Raw genomic sequence first — 19,634 nt, 5'->3', positions numbered from 1 at the left:
TGGCCGTGAGTATGTAGGGTAATGAAGAGGTAGGTTGTGTGTTGCATGCAATGCATATATGTGTATTGTACTGTAAAGGAAAGACTTCTGCCTCCTCTTTCTTGGTACTAACATGCTTGCACCTCCATGTGTTCCTTTCCATTTATCCTGAGAAGCATTTACATTTTTGTAGCAATTCAGGGTAAAAATGGGAAGTAGTCAAATGAAATGTATTAGGATATTTCATCTGGCAGCTTGGGTCTTTATATTTGGTTGCCATGTCACATTAGAACAAGTTCTATGGCTTTGAAAGCATTCATTAATTTCATTCATTTTATTTTTCAGTTTTCTTTATTACATGGCATTTGGTGATACATAAATCAAAAAGGGAAGGTTAATTTTAATGGATTTTAAATGAGTCTCAAGTATTTTACAATTATTTTACAATTATGGCTCTAAGTATTTGGAAAAGTGCTACAGAATGAATTCCTCTGGAAGTTCTTACACTTGTAGTTAAAAAATAAATCTTTAAAAATTAGTAATTTATGGGAGCGTCCTAGAACTTTGATAGTTGTCACTGGTACATATACATATATATTTACATATACATAATTCTCAATACCATTATGCTTTTGCATCGGAGACTGAGGTTTTTAAAAGAAAAAATATATTTTCAGGAATTGCAAATAGTATTTTCTGCTTGCAGTAGAGATATATATATAACTTTGGGACGTAATACGATAGCAAAGATCCTGTTTTTTTTTTTTTTACTGCAAAGTCTGGGGGGAAGAGGGAGAGAGGGAGAGACAAATAACATGCATTTTGGGGGGGGGTGTTATTTATCTTTTTGACCCTTTAATGCAATGCTACTCTCATGTCTTTACCATCCTAATGGCATTTCCTTATTTACGTCAAATTATAATATCATTCAAAGGCCCCTGCTACACATTACATATATTACACAATTTACTGGTCAATCACATGCTAAATTTAGAACAGCCACCTATGCAAAGTAATTATCACACTAAAAAATAGCCATCCATCTTTAAAAAGAGCCAACCAGATACAAAGTTAATGCTTGAAAATGTGTAACAACTGTATAGCTGGTTTCAACAGCTTTCATTTGAATGTGTAGGTGGGCCCTAACAAAGGTTGATGAACAAATACACCCGTAATCGTCTAAAATGTTGCTTAGTTGCATTAGCTTCAATTTGATGTTCTTGGGTATGAGAGGTGTTATGCTCTGTAATGAATGTATAGCTCCCAGTACATTGTGACACAATTAGAATAAAAAATAAATAATAATAATTGTACTTCATCTGGACAAAATCCCAAACTTTAAATATTAGAATATAATTAGACAAGATTACTTGGTCCAATAATTTCCCTTAATTGGGTGTTGTAGTTATGGAGCTCATCAATATTGGCAGTTTTCCTCCTGAACATTGCCAGCTCCCTAATTTAACATTTGCTTGGTTAGGAATTTTCCTTTTTAGAGTCATCTCCACAGGTAAAGATTCTGGACGATGTAGACAAGCAGTACCGCACCATGGCTTTTGGGTCTTGGGAACTGGTATCAAAGATAGGGAGAATGGAGATCCTGTTGGGAACAGGTAGTAAGTAATACTGATATGTGTTATCATCTACTATAAGGGTGAAAAATAGAAGTGCTCATGTTAAGCGCGGCACTTGAGCACACGTTAAGTGAGAGAGAACTCGGGAATTGAAGGGAAAGGAAGCCAATGAGAAGCTAGCAGAAGTGTATACATATCACACAGAATTATGAGTCTCCAGGAAAATCACGACTGAGGAAGAGTCATAAAAGTAACTTCAGAAAAGGTAGTGAAGGCATTCGCACATGTTGGATTGACAGTGAACCAGTTTCTGAGAATCATTCACTTTTTCCTCAGTACAGATTAAACTTGGAATCTGTTGCTCTTCAGTTCCTTTCATGAGCATAAGGAAACCTTTTAGATCAGGAAAGGATTTCTGCCGTAATAGGACTGTCATGATTTTCTATCAGGACACCATTGTGATAGGCTCTTAATGCAGTTGCTCTGCACTATATACAGATTATTTTATTTTATTATCTATTTATTTATTTTTATGCTTCTCTTCCCAGCTTAGGGGGGCTTGTGGAAAGAGAAGTGAGTGCATGGGTGACTGGTGCCACCTAGTCAAGGGGGCACGTGTCCCCCCTGCAACCAGTCTTGCCGACTGGGTGGGAGTCCCCTGTGACCAATCCTGCCGATGGGAGGGATACCTCCGCAGCCGATCTCGCTGACTGGGAGGGGGAAACCCCGCTGCAGCTGCTTCCGGGAGTGGCTGTGGGCACTTCTGGGAGTGGTTACAGTGATCAGCCAGTGCTTGCAGGGGGGGTACCAGCACTTCTGCCTGCCTAAGTGGTGGTCAGGGGGTGCACCAGCACTCTCAGGGGGTACACGTGCACAGCCTACATGTTGCCACTGACTGAGTGACTTATAAAATATGAGAGCAACAAGAGAAAAGTGAGCAATAAGAGAATAAAAGGGGAACTAAAATATGAACATAAAACAGAGACCCACTAAGCAATGTCTTAGCCTAGTTTTGATTGCTAAATTTCTGCCCAAGTAGAAAAGTCTTATACCACCTCTAAAAGCTGTCCAGACTTAGGCTCTGGTGGGCCACAAGAAGGAGAGAGTTCCAGAGCTGGGGAGCAACTGCCAAGAACGAGCTCCCATGCATATTCACCAAGGGGACTTGACTGACGTACTAGTACTTCATAGTTTTCATAGACATCAGGGCTGGAAGGGACCTCAGAAAATCATCGAGTCCAGCCCCCTGCCCCAGTGGCAGGAAGTCAGCAGGAATCATAGGATCCCAGCAAGATAAACATCCAAATGTCTCTTGAAGGTGTTCGAAGTAGGTGCTTGAACCACCTCTGGCAGCAGTCTATTCCAGACCTTGGGGGCTCGGACAGTAAAGAAGTTCTTCCTTATGGCCAGCCTGAAATGATTATGGAGGAGTTTGTGACTGTTTGAACTTGTCATCCCTTGGAGTGCTGTAGTGAACAGATGTTCCCCCAGATCCTGGTGAGCACCCTTGATAAACTTATAGGTGGCCACCAGATCACCCCTGAGCCTGCGCTTTTCCAGGCTAAAGAGTCCCATAGCTCTCAGCCTCTCTTCATAAGGTCTGTTTTCTTGACCTCTGATCATGCACATGGCTCTCCTCTGCACCCTCTCAAGCTTCTCCACATCCTTTTTGAATTGTGGAGCCCAAAACTGGATGCAGTACTCCAGCTGCAGCCTCACCAAGGCCGAGTACAGTGGGAGAATGACGTCCTGGGATTTGCTCGAGAAGCATCTATGGATCCACATTTTGCTTGCTTTACTAGCTGCAGCATCACATTAAAGGCTCATGTTCATCCTGTAGTCAATCATGACCCCCAAGTCCCTTTCGTCCGTAGTGTTAGCCAGTGTAGCACTGCCAAACCTGTAAGGATGCTGCAGGTTTTTCTTCCCAAGGTGGAGAACCTTGCATTTTTTGGTGTTAAACACCATCAGGTTCTCATCCACCCATTTCCTAGGCCTGTCAAAGTCAGCTTGGATCACCCTCCTGTCCTCAGGTGTGGACGCTTTACCCAGAGTTTGGTGTTGTCGGCGAACTTGGCCAGTCTGCTTCTGACACCAATGTCCACATCATTAATAAAGATAAAGTTAGCCAGTTTTGCTAGAGGTGATCATGGGATACCAGATCGAAGGCTTTTTTAAAGTCAAGATATACGATATCAATCTCCTCTCCCTTGTCCAGCTGATAGGTCACCTGGTCATAAAAGGAAATAAGATTGGTCAAGCAAGACCTACCCACAACAAACCCGTGCTGGCTATCCCTCAGGATGTTGCCATCGGCCAGTCTGCTAAGAATGGCCTCTTTGATAATCTTTTCTAAGACCTTCCCCAGGATAGAGGTCAGGCTGATGGGCATGTAGTTTGCCGGATCTACTTTCCTCCCTTTCTTGAAGATAGGCAGCACATTGGCCTTCTTCCAATATTTGGGCACTTCACCAGAGCACCAAGAGCTCTCAAAGATTCTTGCCAGGGGCTGAGATATGATGCTAGCTGACTCCTTGAAGTACCCTGGCGTGTAAACTGTCAGGGCTGGCTGACTTGAAGGTATCCAGCCTCTCAAAGTGTTCCTTCATGAGGTTAGCATTCCTACTTACAGGAGGTTGCTCTTGGTTGACTTCAGGGATCATGGTAGGGTGCGAGGGAGAAGGGAGTCCCTTAAGTATATAGGACTCAGACTGTTTAGAGCCCTATAGGTCAAAGCCAATACCTTGAATGTGCACAGAAAGCTGTTATTATGATAGATGTTCTGCAATAATGCTACTGTGACAAGCTCTCTCACTCCTCAAATATGGTCATATATTTTAAGTATACATATTTCATTAGGCCATTGTTGCCATTTTTAGAGTAATGACAAACTAAAAATAATCTTAATTGTCTTCTTTCTTCTTTTTTTTTGGAAAAGGGAAAAAGAAAAAATATCTAGGCTTACAAGTTCTACAGGTTAACTAGGACAACAGGTTGTACAGCTAGGGGCTAAAAGCAATATACTGTACATTTTGAATATAATTCTACAATTATTTAAGTAGAATATGTGAGGTCAAGTGCATCTTGGGCAAAACCAACTAAGATTTGTTTCCCTGCTTTTTACGTCTTTGTTTTGAAAAGCATGCATGTAGGATTACAATAGTCTGTACTTAATTTTACCAAGAGACCAAAAGCTTAAAGCTAGAGGTGGAAGTTGCATTGATTGATTTTAAAGAGATGGGGCATGAAGGAGGAAAAATGAAGATGTGAGACACCATTCTTGTGGTGCATGGTGTATTTTTTTATGGTGGTGGTATTGTATTTCAGTATAATCTCTGCAGCATGGGTTTGATCCTGTTTTGTCCTTGTGCACTGAAATCATGCAGACTTTTCAAAGATCCTTAGTTGTAGGCCTACTGTAAGAGTTTTGCAGGTGCAGTTTAGAAGAGTCCTTTGATAATTAGGTCTTTTAAAATCTAATTATATATCATCAACCTTCATTTATGTGGGCCTAAACTTTGCTCTGCCCTTTTTAACAAGATGATACCCCTGTTGGTCCATATTTAGGACCCTTTGTAATAACATTTTTTTTCCCAGACTCTTAAGATGGAGGAGAACATTTTAATAACTGGTATGACAGAATAATGTATCATAGTTAGCCTGCAGTGAAAGGATAATAAAAGAGATTCAAACTTAATTTTACAAGTTAAAGAATGGACAGCATTTTTTTAAACCAGGCAAGAGATCTCTGAAGTGTGGTTTTAGTTTTGACAGCCAATTAAGGGAGAAAAGAGAAGTGATGAATTTTCTCAGGTATTACAGATTTTAATGTGATTTCTGATAATAAACCTATTTTGTTAATTAGGTTACAGAAGGTCCACAGTGAGATTATCACATACAAGACTGATGCAACAAATAGCTAAGGAATACTAAAGCAGTTATGTGGGTTATTTGCTTACTCCCATTATGAAGACAGTGTATTCACTAGTCCTTAAATTCATCATGCATACAATATTGAATGATGAGGTTAGTTAGCTGCAGTGAATTTCCATTACCCTCTTATGGCAGGTTTTGTGCTCTTGGGATATCCACTAGCTTTCCTTCAAAGCCCAGACACTTTAACTGTGACTTGTCAAGATGCCATGCCTGCTACCTTGGGCTCCTCTCCAATGTGTTTTCCCAATGCCCCTGTGTGAAGGAGTGAGACAGAGTAAAGAAAAGCCCCGAGGTGCCTTACATGCTGGGCAGGGGAGGTCAGGCGAAGAAAAGCAGCTAGCAGCAACAGACAGGGAAAGAGAAAGCAAGCATCGCTTACAACACGGAGGGCTGGTGGGCTGCACCTGGAGACGGGAAGGAAAGAGAAGCAATCACCACACTTCTGAACCAGCATCTCACTCCATATTGGAGGAGGGAGGCTGCTTTCCGGCCCCGGGGAGGGGCAGAGTGGGGTCGATTCCCTGTAAGCCACAGAGAGAGAAGCGGCTGAGCGGTCCGGTGGGCAAGTGTTGCAAAACCTGCCAGAGAAACGCTGCAGGTGCGACCCTGAGAGGAAGGCAGGTGCAGGTCTGCCCACACAAGGCTTCTGATAATCTTTGGAGCAGAGTGACAGCTGAGGATCCGGGGGAGAGGCCAGAAGAATTACTGTGGGGACTGTGAATGCTCATGAGTAAGCCGGGGCAGGCCTGTGCAGAGCAGTGACTAGATTAACTGATTTTTTTTTTTGTTGTGACTTGGACATGAGAGCTTGACCACAGGTGAAGGAGACATGGACTGACAAAGAGACTGAGAGCAGTCGGATTTCACTTTTTTGGATATTTGAGTGCTGGTCAAAGCCAGCCCTGGAGGGGTGTGCACCTAACAAAAGCTGACGGTCACCCTGGTGGCTGAGGGTGGAACAATAGACCAATGGGCAGCATTAATGTCTGGCTGCAGAGAACTATGAGTGCCATCTGGAGAAGCTAGGGTGTGGTAAAGGGGAGGTTTTGGAGCCCCACAGAAGAAAACAGGGGTTGAAACCAGGTAGGATCACCTTGGGCATTGCCTCCTAGCAATATAATATCATCAAAGTTGTGGCAGGAGAGAAACATAAGAACAACTTCCTGGAAGACCAGGTGATCCAAAGCCAAAGTCCACCCTGTCACCGCCTGTAGGAAAACAAGCTCAGGGCAGTGGTAGCAAGGCCTACAACACCTACAGTCGTCACACCCTGGTGCAACAATTAGCTGCAAAATAATTGAAGTGGACGTCATAGATATAGTTCCACGTTACGCATGAAAGTGTTTAGATCTGTAGACTACTAGCTACTCGGAGAGCTTATCTGTTATATACCACTGCATATCTGGTGATTACAGTCCTCTCACTGATGTAGTATTGGTCTGTCCTAATTGCATAATATAGCACTTTCCCTAGCATGGAATACTTTCCCTAATTCAATTCTTCTTACCATTAAAAATCATAAATAAAATTAAAGTTTATGAATAAAATAGCAATTAAAAATACAGCTTTCCTTCTGAGAGAGGAAGACAAAACAGGAGAAAGAATCACATGTAGTTGATGCTGCTTACATTGCTTAATTCACTGCTTCAGGATACACAGACACCACAGGGATGGAAGTAGTATAGGAGAGACGGCAATATAAACTGGATTCTAAGTCTTTGTTTGTTATTTTTTTCCAAGAGTTATAGCATAGATAAAAGTTCAAAACCAAAAGATTGTGTTGGTAGTTTTGTTTGGTTTTTGGGGTTCGGTTTGGTTTTAGCTAAGCCTAAGTTTTACAGTTTAGTTCCTGTTTTTGTTTCTCATTAAACAGAAACTTTCTTGTGCTGGAGCTGAGTACCATTTAGTGAGCACATTCACAAATTATTCATCTGTCTTGATTTGTTTTGCTGTGTTTTTTTCCCCTCTGGAGATGTATCTTGCTTTCTCCAAGACTTCCCACCATTCTACCTTTCATTTGCCATTTACAAAGTGGAATGCCAACGTCAGTGTGCAAACAAAGAGAATGAAACGCACCCTTATTAAAATATGGAGCACAAAGAGCCAGGAGTGGGAGTAGACTGCCAAGTAAATATGTTTCTCCTGAATCTATTTGTAATATATTGCCTTGTCAGTATTGCTAAAAGGAGTTAGGTTTACTCTGGGGTCCTGAGGAGCCCTGAATCCTATTTCAGGGCTCAACTCTGCATCCACTGAAGTTAATTTAAGCAAAGCTTCTATTCATTATAGTGGTACACAATTGGGGCCCTAGGCCCAGAAACAGATGTTGCATTTGTCTCTGGATAGTTTGTGACGGTGTTGGTCTCAGAGCAGAAATATCCTGTGATTGGTGTATGTACATATCACCCTTCTAATCAGGGTTTAGTGAGCAGCTGAGTGTATTGCTGCTTTTCCACCGTGGATGCATTGACTCCGACTTGGGATAACTGTTCAGATACATTTTGAGATGTCCTGGGATAAACTATTAGGGCGCGTCCAGATGAGTGCAGTTGTGCGATATGTGGCACTGCAAACGTGTATACTGCACAGTCCTGGGCTCTCTGAACTGCAAGGGCATGCTGGCCAAGCGTGCAATGCTCCGTTTTTTTCCCTGCATTTTTTTTGAGCCTTGGATATCCAGGGTTTGAAAAAAAAATACAGAAAAGAAACCTGATCTAGCGTACACTCAGGCAGCATGCACTGCTAAGGAGTGGAGCTGGGCCACTCCGAGCCACACTGAGGCTGCCAGCCAAACTCTGCCTGGCAGGATCACTGTGGCTGCAGCTCCGGGAGGCCCCTAGGACTCCAGGTAAGGCTGCTGGGACCAGCACAGTGCTGGCCCCAGCCTCCCCTACACCATGCAGGGCAACTTGCCACGTACCAAAGCACACGTGGCATAGGCATTCCCTGGGGAACCAAATGTTCACACACGCCTGGATGCACCCTTAGTGCTTCTCGTCCTGTGAACCTTTTCAGGATTTTTTATAGGACAATGGATGAGGACATCTGAATGACTGCACTTTGTTCTGAGATAAAATAGATAAATCCTCAATTAAATCCCAGGACAAATGTGGCACCTGTTTGTAGAGTAAGAAAGTAAGAGCTAAGGGCACCTATATATGAGTAGCAAGCCTGCTCTGACATTCTGTAATTACAGTGTGTCAGAACAGACTTGATTAATCATGCTTCAGCAGACTCCAGTGTCTCGTATATTAGCATCCCTGCACTGAAAAATGGGGTTGAGGGCACTTTAACTAAAGCTTATTTGATAAGCTTTAGATAAAGTGCTTTCGCTGCCATTTTTCAGCGTGGGGATGCTGATATGAGATGCTCTGGGTACTTTAATTAGAGAGGGCCTCCAAACTACTCTAATTAAAGTGCCCCCCTCTCCTCCCACTCCCAGAGCCCATGTATTAGCACCCTAAGAGAGTAAGAACAGGCATACCTAGCACCTCACATTCAGGAAACAACACCAAAAACTAATACCTTAGTACAAAGTAAGAATCCTTTCTGCAATTTTCAGCTGAAATCTTCAAATCACTTTATCACTGAAACTATTTTGTACTCTGAGGCTAGGGACAGACATTATACATAAACAAGTTTAAATGATCAAAAATGGTATAACCTGTAACAGAACAGAAATTCAGTGAACATAAAGCAGTTTGAAATGGCTGAAATGGTTTGAGATAAACCTGGTTCAATGTAATATTAGATTTAACTGATTTGGCTCAAACTAGTTTATGCAATGTCTGTCCCAGACCCCTTCCTGGTTTAACTTAAACCAGAGTCCACCAGCATTCCAGATGCTTTGCAGCCATAGGCAGGTCTCTCTGCTCCAGAGCAGGGCTGACCACGACCCTCTGCCTGGATTCCATTTCTCCCTTGCCGCTTCCTGCTCAAGTAGGCATTTCCCCCTCCCTTCTCCCACAGTACAGACCATAGCCAGTATGTGGTATGCTAGTTAATGCTGAGAGATGTCTGTGTAAGGCGGACAGGGCAGTGTCTGCTTAGGGCTTTTTGGAGCTAATTAACAGGTCAGCTGGTAATGTCCCTCCATTCCTTCCTTGGAAAAAGTTGTTTAAGAAGAGCTTGAACTAATGAGAGAGGCTTTTGTTTTCTTGATGGGGTGCTAAATGCTCTATCAACTCCCTGCTGGCTCCTTGAGGGTGGTGAACCCCTCCCTAATTAGAGCATCCTGCCAGGGCCTGGCCACACTCCTCCTCAGCTCAGCACTATGGAAGGGAAGGGAGGGCTGCTGTAGTGCTCCCCAGCTTCTAGCCTGAGCCACTGCAGGCACGTGCCTGCATTTTTCTCAGTCCAGAGGGAATGCCTGTGTGGTTACAAACTGGTACAGCCTAGCCATGTTAGACTAACCTGAATCAATTCAGGCTCAGGCTTTTTGAACGTCTGTCCCTAGCCTGTGTCTTTAAAACTGAGGATTGGGAGAAATTGAGTAATTGTAAATTGTTTTCTTGAAGTTATGACCAACTAATTTTTAGGCCATTGCCTGGTTATGGAGTAGGCTTACAAACCTGAGCTATCTTTAATCTAGATACCACAAATCATGGGCAACTGGTGCCCCCCACAGCGACCAGTCAGTGACAGCCAATCTCGCTGACCAGAAAGCAACTGTGGCACTCCTGGAAGTGGCCGCAGTGCTTATTTGATGCTCACCTCCCCAGCCAGTGCTCTCAAGGGGGCACTAGTGCTTCCACCTGCCCCTCCTGCCCATCGCCTAAGCAGGGAGCATAGCCTGTCAGGGGGTGCACCAGCATTCTCAGGTGGTGCACGTGAACCCCCTATACATCACCACTGACACAAATAACAACACTAGTGAAGATGTAACAGTTTGGACCTCACTGCAAGCTGTACAAGCCTGACGGGCCCCTAGGTGGGTAACTGGATAGCCAATCTGTGCTGTCAGGTATTTACTATCAAATAGTCTTGATATATTTAAAGAGAAGCCAGGTATGTATATTCACAGTGCAAACACATATTTGTTTGGCTGTATAGAAGTACCCTTATATAATAAAATAAAAATATAAAGATCTGCCAAACAAAGAAGTTTATGTCACAGTATGAGTTTTCTTTTACTTTAAAAGCATTGTAACATATCTGTGTTGAATGAGTTTGAGTGCTCAACTTAATTAAGGCATGGCATAAGAGTGTATTGAGGTTAAAATCCTATATACGTGTATTTCCTTGTATATTTTATGAGACCCCTTTCTTCTGTCATTCAGCACTGATACTGTATTCCCTTTCAACCATTTTCCTCCTTTGCATTTGCTGTCTCTTTCTGTCTGAGGGCCAGACTGTAGCAGAATTACCCGGAACGTGCTCTCATCTCTAAATGTTACATTGAGAAGTCTTTCGGTAACACTGCAGCAGTCAGCCTGAGCAAGTGTTTTGGGACAGCGTGTTCTTCTGCAATGGAAAGAATATTGCAGACAAAGAATGCTGTCGGCCAATTTAGCAAAAGATTGTTAGATCTTGCCCACCAGTCTGTGAAAGAAGAGGATTTTCTCTGTTGATCTCTTCATTTTTTCCTTTTTTAATTTTTTTAATCCTCTCTCTCCTCCTGCTTGTTAGAAACTTCCTGGAATAAATTTCCTAGTATGGACATTTCCTGTTCATCCTTACATCAAAAGTAATTCAAACACCAGGGTTGATCAGCTGAGCATCCTTGGGCCATTGCACAGTATTCATGGAGAGGCAGTACAATTTCAAAGCCATGCAGAGGAGGAGGAGAAGAGGAGGAGATGCATGCATACATTATCTTGTTTGATAATGGGTTTGCACACACAATGTGCTTCCTCTTTAACATTCTGAAATGTAGCCTCCAAATGCCCTTTGCTGATGCAAGGCAGATGGGGAGGAAGCTCCATTCTTTTAAGTCATCAGCTAGACAGTAATAAAATGGGGAGCTTGTGCTGATGGTTAGTCATCCCTCAGGATCAGGAGATTATGAGCTAGATTTCAGGATGTATGGTCCATAGAGAACAAGTGAGATGGACAGTCTGGGTTTGTGCTCAACACTTTCTCTCCTTTTGCTTTAAGGATGGACTTACTCCACTCCACTGTGCTGCACGAAGTGGGCATGATCAGGTTGTAGAGCTTCTTCTGGAACGAGGTGCTCCACTGCTTGCAAGGACAAAGGTGTGTATCTTATTAGAAGAACAAGCTTACATCATAAAATTCTTTCAAAGTAATTATTAGGCACATTGAAAGGCTGAGGAGGGCTTTTAGAGACATGCCTCTCACCCCCAGGAAATGTCTAGGACTTGATGGATAAACAGTTTGGATAAAGTGTACAAAAAAGAAACTATTTTTCTATTAGAAATTGTACTGACATCTTCAAATAAGGAGAATTGGAATTCATGAGTGAACCACCCCACTGTTTTTATCAGGGTAGGTTTCCATATATTATAGACAATGGCAGGGAATGTTTTGGTAGTCTTTTCTCATCCCATAGCTTGGGAATTTACTAATATGCCATCCTAGGATCACGGAAAGGAGACATAGGATAAAGGTTTCACTTAGGCCCACTCATCCAGTTTTCCTGTTTTGTATGTTTGTTTTGGGCTAGTTAACTTCAATAAATAAAGAGTTGCCCACATTTCATGGTACATTATTCCATACTCTTTTGGTTATTTTAGAGTATTCCCATTAGTGAATATAGCCACTAGGTAATTCTATTTAATAATAATAAAAAAGATTTCCTCCCATCAAATTCCCTTCCTCAGTCAGGAGAAGTATATATAATACAAATATAATACCTAGTCTTCATTTAGTACTTCTCACCAGAAGAACTGAAAATAATTTACCATGCAAATCATTATCCCCATTTTACAGATGGGCTATAGAGAGAGAAGTCATGCAGCAAGATCACTGAAAGAACCAGGAATAGAACCCAGGTCTTCCATAATCCCACTTGGTGCTCTGTCCATTTGGCAATGATGCCCCTTCTACAATACATCAAACAGTGATGCAAGCAGGTGTTAGACAGCCATATTAATTGAATGCTGTGGTACCCTGGACTGCCCAGTCTCTGAATACAATTAGAGATTGTCCCTTTGTCTGTGTACCTTTCATAATAAATTATACCTAAGTAGGTTGTGTATTCCCTTACCATAGAGGTAATATTGTTTCTATATGTAGGGTAAAACCGACATATTAAAAATATGGTACCATTTCTGTTTAGAAATTAGAGCTAGTTCAATAAGTGGCAAATTACCATTTGATTAATCACAACTTACAACTGGTCATCACCATATTTACTCAAATACCATGCACATTTTTTTCCTAAAACTTTTTCCTCTTTCCCTAACATTTTCCCCAAATTAGGGTGTGTTCTTAAGGGTAGATACTGATTTCTGGTGCCAATTTGGCAGTGGCTGTGAGAGGTTGAAAACTGCAGCTTTAGTAATGATCAGGATCCATTCATGTGGTCAGGATCCCCTGTGGTCACAGAACAGTCTTTCAGGGCCCTGGCAGGGGGCTGGGGTGGTGTGGGAAATAAGGCACATGGTTGACTGCCCAGAGGTCTCAAGTTAAAGGCCATAGAAGTGCTCACAGTGCAGCCAGTTGGATCCCCATGAATCTACAAATTCTGCTGAATATCTTGTCACCAGGACTTAAAAAAGGAAGGAAGACCCCTGGACAGATCTTAACACAGGTGCTAAAAATCAGTCATCCTGCCATGCTAGACATGTGTGGCATAAAATTTGTCTGATCCCAGTTGTGTCACTGCAGGTGCATGGAGAGCTGGGCATTGGGAACTAGTCCCTGGTGCCTCACTTTCTTTGGTTCTCTTTTGACTTCGCAGTGCAGAGCAAGTTGAAAACTACATTGTGCAGCCCTCCATCAAGCTGTACCATGGTGCCTTACATGCCAGAATGTGAAAAGCTCATTAGCCCTGTGGGGCTGCCCTGTATGGCTTTCGTCTTTCTGGTACAGGGAGTGTAGGTGCAGCCTGATGGATGGCTGGACTGTGTGGGAAGCCCATCAACATCTAAAGCAGCTATGCAACCCATTGCCAAATGTGCCAAATGTTCGATTAAACCATGATGCAAACCAATCACAAAGATGTTCCACATTTAATTTGGATGAGCTTTGTGTCTGGTTTGCCATTTTATTGCACCATAAATTGACAGTATGTGTGGCATGTTACAATTTATTGTACAATTAACATGCTAATTGTACACTAAATAGAACATCTGCCAGGCCCTCAGAGTAATTAAAATAAATTCTTATTTATGGAACCATAAAACAACACAGTCTGGTTCTAGTGTCTGAGCTGTATTCTGAGTTTGCTTAATATATTGTGTATTCCTAAATTCACCGTACATTATCTATTGCATCTGGAATATATTTTCAGTTCATCTGCCAGTCTGCTCTGGAATGTCGACATATACTATTAACTGATTGTTGAGCTATGCATTTCAGTGGTGGATGAAGTTATTCCCACAGTCTGTGTAAAACATGATGGGATTTTTTTGATGGGAAAAACATGAGTTACTTTTACTGAAAGCTTATGTTTTGTTTTCTGTGGACACAGAATGGACTCTCTCCACTTCACATGGCTGCCCAGGGTGATCACGTGGAATGTGTCAAACATCTACTGCAGCACAAAGCTCCTGTTGATGATGTCACACTCGATTATCTTACTGCTTTACATGTTGCTGCACACTGTGGCCATTACCGTGTCACCAAACTACTCCTGGACAAGAGAGCAAATCCCAATGCTCGTGCTCTGGTAAACCCGTCCCTTACATCTAATGCAATATGCCTGCATGCCTGCAAGTGGGAGATCTGCCTCAAAAAGGCCAACTGAAGGCCCCATCCAGCAGATTCTATTGAACCATATTGAGTGTAGTGCTTATTGCTCTGAGCAGTCCTATTTAAATAGACTGTAAGGGCCAATGCTTTAAGTCCTGGTTAAAACTTAATGTAGGGCTTTTTCTTTAGTGGGACTACTCGAAGGTAGCAAGCATGGTGTTCAGTAAGAATTGTCTGCATGATTAGGTCTCGAAACTGCACAGTTCTCAGAATCACAGTATCAGTGATTCCACGTATTTGATAATATGGCCTTTTGTTCTATGCCATATAGTTGTGCAGTTCACATTTTTAATCATTTTAACTGAATGAAAGTGCTAGTTAGCAGGAAGATAATTGTTCTGCACATGGTAGGACTTTTTAATAAAATTAATTAACACATATTTTTGATAAAGGGCAGAATATTAGGGGGGGTTACATGTATTTTTTAGCAAATATTGCTATTTAAAATGTCCATTGTTTGGGCTTTTTATTTTACCGGTGTGAAAATGAAAATATCATATATATAATTTCATTTGCTGAGTGACCTGCCCATTGTCTCCTAAACTGCCATTAAAATGTCCGATTTGGCTTTATAAATGTGTAAAGATTTCAAAAGTTGTTAATCCTGTACTCGTACCATACACAAAACTCCCATTGACTCCAGTAAGTGTTTTGCTGTTATACAGCTGATTATGCATAGGATGAAATTTTAAATAATGAACAAATTACTCTTGATTCAGTTACTGGAGAGTGGCAAGCACTGCAGAGTTTGAGCACCTAGGAATTACAAAGTAATTAAAGTGCTCAGTGTGGACTCTACCTTTGCCTGTTGCACCCAGTGCCTTGCATGTATTGTATGTCTCTTCCCCCAGCCTTTTGCACCCTGTGTTTTAGCCTGGAGTCCCCTTCCTTTCCTTTCCCTGCCCAACCCTAGTCCCATGTATGCCCACTTTACTGTTTCTGCCCTAATCTCCATGTACTTTCTTGCATTTCATACCCTTTCTGTACCCCAAATCTCCTGTTCTTTGCCATAGCTCCTCTTCTAGATCTTCCTACCCAACAACTTCCTCTGATGCCTTATCTGTCTTCTTCAGTGCTCATTTCCTTCTCAGCTGCACATTTTTGTTATCAGTCTTTAGTACATTTTTCCTAGGGCCCTGCACATATCCTCTATATACCTGCTTCAGTCTCCCATCTTTCTTTTAGGCCTACCTGGGCATTCCTGGTTTTTCATGCCTTTTCTTTATTCCTTTTTGACTCAAATTCTGCTTTTATCACACTCCAGGCTCTATCAGCTAACTTTCCTCCTTCAAATGCATCTTCTCTTTCCTCCTCAACTCTGTTTCATCCATTCATTTCTTGTCCCAGATCTATGGTTCCTAGTCCTCTTACCATCTCTACTTCCTGTCCAGCTCTTTCCCATCTGTGCTATTCATCTCTGCTTTATTTATAGTTAAAATGATGTTCTCTACACACTAAAAAAGGTCATTTGTATATACCACTTGTATGTTGAGCTCAGAAATACTTCCGCAAAGTATGCCCCATGTATTTGTTCCCCCTCTGCATGCACTAAATCCTGGAAATGAAGCAATGTGGGTACCTTAAAGTGGCATGCTAATAAGCCCGTCCAAGACAGAACGTCTAAGAGTGGGTCTGAGCACAAACTAAAGGCCAGTCCAAAGCAGCAGAATTGTCTCATTTATAGGATTTGGCATGCATAGGATAGGAGTGAGTAAGGGTACTGTTGGGCTCAGCACAAAAGTTTGAGCACCTCACCTCCAGAGGGCCAACAAAACAAACAAAATAAAATGAACTGGGAAGGTCTGACATTTCTGAAATACTGCAGCTTTCAATAAAATGGACCCAAGGATGTGACACAGTGGGTGAAATTTCCACAGGCATTGGTTTCTTTTTGGAGAAGTAGAAGAGTAACAATAAGGGTTCTAATGTGTAAATTAGCTTCAGTCTTAGCAATGGAGTGACTACCCCTGCTCCATAACATTCAGCATGATAAACATTATAATTCATTAGAAATAGTCATTAGAAAGCTTCTCTATCCTTCTTCAAAGAGAAGAGAACAGAATCAAATGACCAGAGAGCGATAAGCAAATGAGTCAGGGGCTTTTAGCATTTGGAGTTGCTTGTTTATAAAGACAATGTTGAGGAAAGCAGATATAACCATAGGGATGCTGAAGGCAAGGCATCTCTGTACATTTTACTTTGGGAGCACCTGAAATGTTATCTGATAGTTCAAATGTGTTTGCAGATAGGCAAAGAGGAGAACTCTGGGACAGCTGATCGATCCCTGCTAGAAGTACTGACAAACTTTTGATGAGATGAATCTACGATTTGCTCTTTAAGGCTAAAACATGAAACTATCTGGATTAGTTAGTTACTGATTATTATTTTTAAAATATTTTCATAAAGGGAAAATCATGACATTCATTTTCAGCCAGATGTTCTTGAAGCAATTAGTTAATGTTTGTTAAATTCTCTGAGGATATAAACATATGTTCCTAGGTTTTGTGATGATTATGCATTTAAAGCATGTTAATGTCAACCTATAGGTAACATTTGTGTTAATAGATGCTAATAAGGGAGTATAACAGCTGCTCTCTCTTTTTCTTTATAAGCTAAGATTTCACTGGCATTAACTAGCTTTACTTCTTGTTCAGTGTCAGCAGTTCTTATCTCTGTCATTAAAAACAATTGTGACAGTCTAACATTGTCTTAAAAACTGTGTTTTTCAAGAAGTGTATACTTAAGATTGGGTTCTCCCAATCTTCCCACCTCTTGTTGCTCAGCTGATGACCCAATCCAGCACCTATCAGTATTCAACAAAGAACATGAGCCTCCTCTTTAACCTCATTGAATTTAATGGCACTTTTTTGAAGCTGAGGTTATGCTTAAATACTTAATCAAATAGTAATGCACCAAAACACAAAAAGAAATGCTTTGTTGAATAGTAGGGCCTCTTTATGTTACTACCATGAGTATTTCCATTGTAGTGAATAATAATAGTAAGGGAACAAGACAGAGTTAAGTTTTGTTTGAGCGGCCTCATAGGTATGCATGTATACAAATACCTACAAGTATATTAGCTACAATGCATTAATATAAGCTGATATATGGACAGGTACATGATGATATAGATATGGATATTATAGACTGAATATGGATAAATATAGAAGGTTGAAAGTCTTTTTTTATAGAAAAAGAAATTTTACTGGCGGAAAAATGGTCAGTAAAGGATAAGGCTTCTACATTTGTTATGAAAGATGCGAAACACTTTCAAAGGTGTTACCTTCATCTCTTGGTGTCACCTTCATATACGTCTTTTTCCTCTAGTTGGTAGTAGGTATAATATTTTTGCAACATGCTTTCTGTTACAATATTGACAGTCAGATTGAGAATGCCCATGATTAGTTTTCCATTTCCTCACCAGGGTGGAAACTGAGGAGTGGGTGTTACTAAGACTATAGCAGCCCACATAACACTATTGCTTAGTCTTTTCACCACTGTCTTGTAACAACTGTGTCCGAGGAACAATGGGATCAGATATTCTAACGCTTCCGCTTGCGGTACACCAGCATGATGCTGTGTGGGAACTGCAGCTGCATGTTTTTAACTAACATGATTGTCTTTTGCACAGAATGGTTTTACTCCACTGCACATTGCCTGCAAGAAAAACCGCATCAAAGTCATGGAACTCCTGGTGAAATATGGGGCTTCAATCCAGGCAATAACAGAGGTAGAAAAGTATTTTGTCTCTTCCAGAAACATACCTTCTTTCTCTTTCTTTGTGTTAGAAATGTCTTCCTCTTTCTTATATCATTTGCACGTACGTTGTATTAAAATGAAGAAGCCCAATCCCCCTCCCCCCTGTGCAGAGGAGTAAAACTGCTGTTGCTTTGTTTCGCAGTCTGGCCTCACACCAATACATGTGGCTGCATTTATGGGCCACTTGAACATAGTCCTCCTTCTACTGCAGAACGGAGCCTCTCCAGATGTCACTAACATTGTGAGTATGGCTTGGACTAAAATAATCACTGTGCCAGCTCCCACAGCAAGGGGCTAAGCTGCCATGCAACCCAACCAAAGGTCACATTTTAGTGAGTATTACTGAATGAAAGTCTGTGACATCCTCCTATGTGTGTCAAAAGTTTGTGAAAGGGAAAAGCTGGTTAGGGAACAGGCTCAATAATTCTTTTGTGGTATTAAAGCTTTAGCATGTTTCTCAACAGCACTTGCACTGGTAACGGTTTCCTTTGAAAAAGGATCCTGTCAAGGTTATTAGAGCACTGGAAGGAAGAGTTTGCCTTTTGGTTCTGAATGCTGGAAAAGGCCCGAAGTAAATAGATACAGTTATGGTAACTTCAGTGAAGTTGTGCCATTAAATAGACAAAGAGCTTATAAAGATTTAAATTTACTCTCCTAAATTTTTAAAGTAAAAACTGTTCCTTTAAAGGAACTGTTCCTTTATTAAGAATGGATGTAATTTCTACAGAACATTTCTTTTTTTTTTTTTTTAATATAGAAAATGTGACCTTTGGAAGGTAACACTAAATGCAGGCCCTGACTTGCCATGGAAATTAGTGTTTGCATATCAAACATCCCATTACCCAGGAATAAATCAGATCATGATGGTTTCCTGGGTTTCTGTTACATGGATTGTTTGAGTCTTTTAATGTAGATAAATGTTAACTTGTTCTTCTGTTCTTTTCCCATAAGTAATATTTTAAATATAAAAAGACATGTCCCATAACATTAATTCATATGCACCTAGCTGGCCAAGTTTTTTTTTTTCTAGAAAACAAGCCAATCTGGGGGAGTCCAGCAACAATTTTTTTTTCTTATTTTAGTAGAGACAAATTTTATTCGTGACAAAAATGGTCACTGTTTTTGTACTTTCACTGTGAAAGTGATATTTAGTTAGTTACAGTATCAATAGTAAAGTACCAAGTAATGTTGTGAAGGAAACTAAGTTAAGAAAGGAATAAAGTTGATAATGCAGATGTTTTACATGGTTTAATGCCAAATTTAGCACTTTACAATTATCTGTGCTAGGTCGTTGCCTCAGCTTCTCATTTCGTAAGCTAAGTGCTCCTATTTGAATCACTAATTATCTTCAAATTACTAAATTATATTACTTATTAAAGTATTCATTTTACAAATTGCTGCAAGTATAGAATTGATAGAAATTCATCCTTAATAGAATGAAAATAAAATGTTTATTCACATTTGTAAACAGGACATTCAGCAGATAATAGCAAGATACACGACCAAGTT

At 41.0% G+C, this 19,634-nt stretch overlaps 1 protein-coding gene across 1 annotated transcript in view; it reads left to right on the top strand.

The window, feature by feature from the left end:
• ANK2 (ankyrin 2) overlaps positions 1 to 19,634 on the top strand; it is a 327,832-nt gene that overhangs the window by 168,670 nt on the left and 139,528 nt on the right. The window contains exons 10-13 of the mRNA XM_090036674.1: positions 11,586 to 11,684; positions 14,086 to 14,283; positions 17,998 to 18,096; positions 18,268 to 18,366. Coding sequence (XP_089892800.1) covers positions 11,586 to 11,684; positions 14,086 to 14,283; positions 17,998 to 18,096; positions 18,268 to 18,366 — 495 coding nt within the window. The remainder of the gene's footprint in view (positions 1 to 11,585; positions 11,685 to 14,085; positions 14,284 to 17,997; positions 18,097 to 18,267; positions 18,367 to 19,634) is intronic.

This window comes from Crocodylus siamensis, chromosome 2 (assembly GCF_052110815.1).
Source record: "Crocodylus siamensis isolate JL-2025a chromosome 2, ASM5211081v1, whole genome shotgun sequence".
Lineage (NCBI taxonomy): Eukaryota > Metazoa > Chordata > Crocodylia > Crocodylidae > Crocodylus > Crocodylus siamensis.
The sequence above is the reverse complement of the archived record's forward strand: the minus strand, read 5'-3'. Positions and strand labels throughout refer to the sequence as shown.